The 5,441-nt window shown below is 35.9% G+C and overlaps 1 protein-coding gene across 1 annotated transcript in view; it reads right to left on the reverse strand.

Moving 5' to 3' along the window:
• Positions 1–452: 452 nt before the first annotated feature.
• stx1b (syntaxin 1B) overlaps positions 453–5,441 on the reverse strand; it is a gene marked incomplete at both ends in the record, with an annotated part of 51,194 nt that continues 46,205 nt past the window's right edge. The window contains 3 exons of the mRNA XM_083976543.1: positions 453–533; positions 2,793–2,903; positions 3,002–3,139. Of these exons, the coding sequence (XP_083832669.1) occupies positions 453–533; positions 2,793–2,903; positions 3,002–3,139 (330 nt within the window). The remainder of the gene's footprint in view (positions 534–2,792; positions 2,904–3,001; positions 3,140–5,441) is intronic.

The following is a 5,441-nucleotide window of genomic DNA, read 5'->3' on the forward strand; positions in this document are numbered from 1 at the left end:
AGAAACGGTTAAAAAATAAGAAAAAAGGCAAAACAAAGAAAGAAACGAACAAACAAGTAAATGTCATATTGTAGGTCATAGGTTTGTACAGGTCGCTAACCCACGTGTTGCTTCATATGTTCAATACATGTACATGTACATCTGTAATAAATAGTAGTTGTATTTGTTCCCTCTTTTGATTACGTTGCGTGTTTTAAGTCAGCTATAATGTGATGGCGCTTTAATGTGTTTTCTTCTTGGTTTTTTGAACCCCACCCAACCCCGTGGTGTTTCCTCTTATCTGTGATTGGACTGTTATCTCTTCCTAGCTGATTGGTTTATCTGTCTTGCATTTGTGTTTCAAGTTTTTGTGTTGTTGTTGTCATTGGTGTTTTCTTTTCTTTTTCTCTGCTGGCTGCTGGTCGGTCGGTCGGACGGTTGGTGGGTGTGGGTCGTCACAGCGGCGCAGCGTCCTAGAAGCCCAGCGTGCCGCCGATGGTCGACGCCAGCACCACGCCCAGGATGACGCAGCAGATGATGATCATGATCTTCTTCTGCAGGGGGGGGAGGGGCAGAGCAGAGACACAGGTGGGTGAGACAACATGAGACAAATACCAGACACTTAAAGGCCACGCCCACAATTACATAACTCTAATGGGACAGTTCAACATTTAGTCAAATTTGCCTCAAGTACACTGCAAAAACTGAAAATCTTTCCAAGAATATTTGTCTTATTTCTTGTCAAAATGTCTCATTTCTAGTCAAAACTAATCTCTTTTCTCTTAAATTAACTTGTTTTTAGATCATTTTCACTTGTTTCAAACTAATTTTCACTTGAAATAAGTAGAAAAATCTGCCAGTGAAAGCAAGTTTTTTGTGTTTGTAATAAGAAAGAAAAACTTGCTCCACTATCAGATTTTTCTACTTATTTCAAGTGAAAATCTGCTTGAAAGAAGTAAAAAAGTGTCTAAAAACAAGCTGCTTTTAATGTGATGAGTCTTATTTGAAGTAGAATGAGATTTGTTTTGACTAGAAATAAGACAAATATTCTTGGTAAGATTTTGAGTTTTTGCAGTGTACAGGAGAGGTTGTGACCTGCACATTCACCACGCTAGGAAATAATCATGTAACATTACGACACATGAAGCAAATACTCTGAACTACTTTCTCTTCTGAAATCCTTCCGCCCAGCAGCCGTGTCTGGAATGTAGTTCCGGCTGCATTTCCCTCTAAAACAACTCTGTGTGGTAACGTTGTGTTATTATCTCATAGCGTGGTGAATGTGCAGGTCACAACTTGTCCACCAGAGCGTTGTGGAGTTGTTGGATTGTGTATTTGATGAGTTTGATGAGGGACAGGGGACCTGTACCGTTCACCTCCATTGTGTTCACTGAGCAGCTCACGTCTCTGCCCCGCCCATCTCAAAACAACATGCACCCATAATTAAAGGTATAATGAACCTACTGCTGTGACTGTAGGGGTTATGGTGAGAGGAGGATCTGACTAAATATTGAACTGTCCCTTTAAGCCACAATAAAATTTATATAAATTACTTTTACCTTGATTCTGTTTCTGTTGCTAAGTTTTATCATTGGAGTCTATGGAGACCGACTCACTCTGGTGGTCAGGAGAGGAACTGCAGCCTCACATCAATATATAAAATATATTCACAAAGGTCAGTGTAACCTCATCCTGCCTGGAGCTCTGTGATTGGACGTTAGGTGCAGTGTATTCTGGGAGTTGTAGTCCATGTATGTCCATCTTTTTAAAGCTCTATATTAACTCTTTAGTATCTTTTAATGCAAGCCTCTATCATAGGTGTACAAAGGACTGACTCACACTGCAGGTTCCCTCTGTTAATACTGAATTTGGAAAGTCCAGTTTTTCTTACTGTTGCACCTGCAACCTGGAACAATCTACAAAACCATCTGAAACTCACCATGCTTTATCATTAGGACAATTTAAATCCATAACTACATCTTATTTTACCTCCAACTGCTCCTGTTTTTAACCAGACTTCTCTATTTTCAATTTATCTTTGTCACTTTTACTTTTTTCATATATGCTTGTATGTCTCAAGCATTTTGTGTTGCGTCTTCTCCTCAAATGCACTGCAAAAACACAAAAACCTTCCAAGAATATTTGTCTTAGTTCTTGTCAAAATGTCTCATTTCTAGTCAAAACTAATCTCTTTCCACTCATCACCTAAAAATTAACTTGTTTTTAGATCATTTTCACTTGTTTCAAACTCATTTTCACTTGAAATAAGTAGAAAAATCTGCCAGTGAAAGCAAGTTTTTTGTGTTTGTAATAAGAAAGAAAAACTTGCTCCACTATCAGATTTTTCTACTTATTTCAAGTGAAAATCTGCTTGAAAGAAGTAAAAAGTGTCTAAAAACAAGCTGCTTTTAATGTGATGAGTCTTATTTTAAGTAGAATGAGATTTCTTTTGAATAGAAATGACATTTTGACTGGAAATAAGTAATAAGTAGAAAAATCTGCCAGTGAAAGCAAGTTTTTTTGTGCTTGTAATAAGAAAGACCCCACTATCAGATTTTTCTACTTATTTCAAATGAAAATAGACGTAGTATGTATATGTATATGTATAACTATACATATTTTAGGTATAATGAGATTTGTTTTGACTAGAAATAAGACAAATATTCTTGGTAAGATTTTGAGTTTTTGCAGTGTGTTTTGTGTTTCATCTCGGCTATATTGCAAATGAGGTTGCTCCTCAATATATTTCCGAGTAAAGTAAATAGAAAAAAAAAGAAAAACGTGTGTGTGTGTGTGTGTGATGAAGTGGTTACCTTGCGAGCCTGGCTCTGGTATTTGACGGCCTTCTTGGTGTCAGATACGGCTCGCTCCACGTAGTCCACAGAGTGCTCCACGTTGTACTCAATTCTGTCAATCATCTCTCCCTGGGATCACACACACACACACACACACACACACACACACACATTAGACAGCTGAACATGTGAAGTGTCGACACGCCGTCCCATGGTCCCGTCTCTACCTGGCTCTCCACCAGCATGGCCATGTCCACGAACATGTCGTGCAGCTCACGGATGCTGTTTTCCAGCTTGATGATCTCGGTGTGTCGGGTCTCGATCTCGTTCAGAGCCTGCTTGGTCATCTGAGAGTCCATCTTGATCTGAGGGAGGAGACCACAGAGATTCACCACGATGGACGGGAGGAAACGAGAAGGAAAAGCAGCAAACAAACAAAAAGAAACAAAAAAAAAAGAAGCAGAAGAGGAAAAATATGCAAACAACCAAAGTCAAATAATGACAGAAACGTGTTGCATTCACAGAGTCATTTATTTTCGGACTTAACAAGATTTAAAAATCCTGAGAAGCTCCTTCAAGTATCGTTGAACCACTGTGGTCAAGTCTCCACTTCATCATGGATCTATTAGATCTATTAGATCCATGATATGATATGTAGCTACTGTATATGTATTGTTTGTACTACATATAGGCTAGTATCAAAACAAACTTCACTTAAATCAGCAAAAAAAATGTTTGAGACACAAAAAATTGCATTCGAGCACTTTTTTTCTTTGATTGAAAAGGTTTTTTTTTTTAATTGAGGTGAGTTATTATTTGATTGAAAATATTTTTTGGGATTAGAGTCATCTTTTTTGTATTTGGGCCAAATTATCAATCAAAAAAAAGTTGATTTAAACAAAAAATAAACTGCAAATCAAATAATAACTCACTTCAATAAAAAAAACCTTTTCAATCAAAGAAAAAAAGGATTCAAACGCAATTCTCAAATATTTTTTTTGCATTCAAACACTTCTTTTTTGATTGAAATGTTTTTTTTTATTGAAGTGAAGTTTGTTTTGATTGAAAATATATTTTTTGTTTCAATCAACTTTTTTTTGATTGAATAATAAAGACACAAATGTACCTCCATACGTATAAGGACTGATTTCAAAATAAAGGTGACCTTCCAAAATGGATTCAGTTGCATAATTTGCAAGGTGATGTAGATTTTCAGAGGAAAAACCCACTAATGTTTCTTATTGTCACTGTGTTCCCTGTAAATTCAGATTGATGTTGAGAGGAGACGACCTGTTGTTACAGAACTCCACCTCAGAGAATATCACAGCAGTCTGATGCAGCACCTTTATTTTGAAATCAGTCCTCATGTTATTTGCAGGTGGGAGCTTCTCACAGGATTTTGAAATCTTGTTGAGTCAGAAAAAAAATATAAAGTCTGTGAAAAACAGTTGAAAAAAATTATTTTTCTGAAAAACAGAGCTTGTGAATGCAATACGCTTCTTTAAATAATATCTTTTATTATGTTTTTTGGTTTTTTTTTTTCATTTACAAATATGAAAGTCAACACTTCCTCCAAATTTTTCAAATTAAAAGCCTCCCAGAAACAGTAGTAGAGCCTGAAACTTTTAATGTGAAACATCTTTACAGGAAGTGGCTAAGCTGAGGTCTGAGGTCATAATACTTATTGATGAAGTTAATTCTTCTCTGGTTATTTACTGAGTCACTTACCTGCTGGCGGAGCAACCTGACACCTGCTGGACGCCGTGTTTCTACCCACCTCATTGGCTGAAGTCACAGTGCTTCAACACACACGCTTCAACCGGAATTAACATTGTAGATATCAACAACTTCTTTCTGACTGGTCGTAACTACATTTTGAATAGTTGGATTTTTTATTCAAGATCTCTGTAATTCAGTTTTACCTCTTGTCAAAAAGAACATTTCAGATCCACAACTACATTCTTCCTAGGACAGATGACGTCACTTTAACCGTTCATGTGTATGGGGTTTGTCATTACAGATATCTACAATTCAGTTGCAGATATCCACTATGTGAATTACAGATATCTGCACTGCAAAAACTCAAAATCTTTGCAAGAATATTTGTCTTATTTCTTGTCAAAATGTCTCATTTCTAGTCAAAACTAATCTCTTTCCACTTAAAATAAGACTCATCACCTAAAAAGTAACTTGTTTTTAGATCATTTTCACTTGTTTCAAACAAATTTTCACTTGAAATAAGTGGAAAAATCTGCCAGTGAAAGCAAGTTTTTTGAGCTCGTAAAAAGGAAGAAAAATTTGATCCGTTATCAGATTTTTCTACTTATTTCAAGTGAAAATCTGCTTGAAAGAAGTAAAAAGTGTCTAAAAACAAGCTGCTTTTTAATGTGATGAGTCTTATTTTAAGTAGAATTAGTATTATTTGTTTTGAATAGAAATGAAATTTTGACTAGAAGTAAGACAAATAGTCTTGGTAAGATTTTGAGTTTTTGCAGTGTGTAACTGAATTACGACTAGTACGAATTCCAGTTTGAGATATCTACAACGTCATTTTGACTAGTCAAAACTTAATTTAAGATATCCGAAAAGGGACATGTAGATATCTTTAATTGAGGTGAATTAAAGATATTCTGAACTGGAATTAGTACTAGTCGTAATTCAGTTACC

Source organism: Trachurus trachurus (assembly GCF_905171665.1).
Source record: "Trachurus trachurus genome assembly, chromosome: 8".
Lineage (NCBI taxonomy): Eukaryota > Metazoa > Chordata > Actinopteri > Carangiformes > Carangidae > Trachurus > Trachurus trachurus.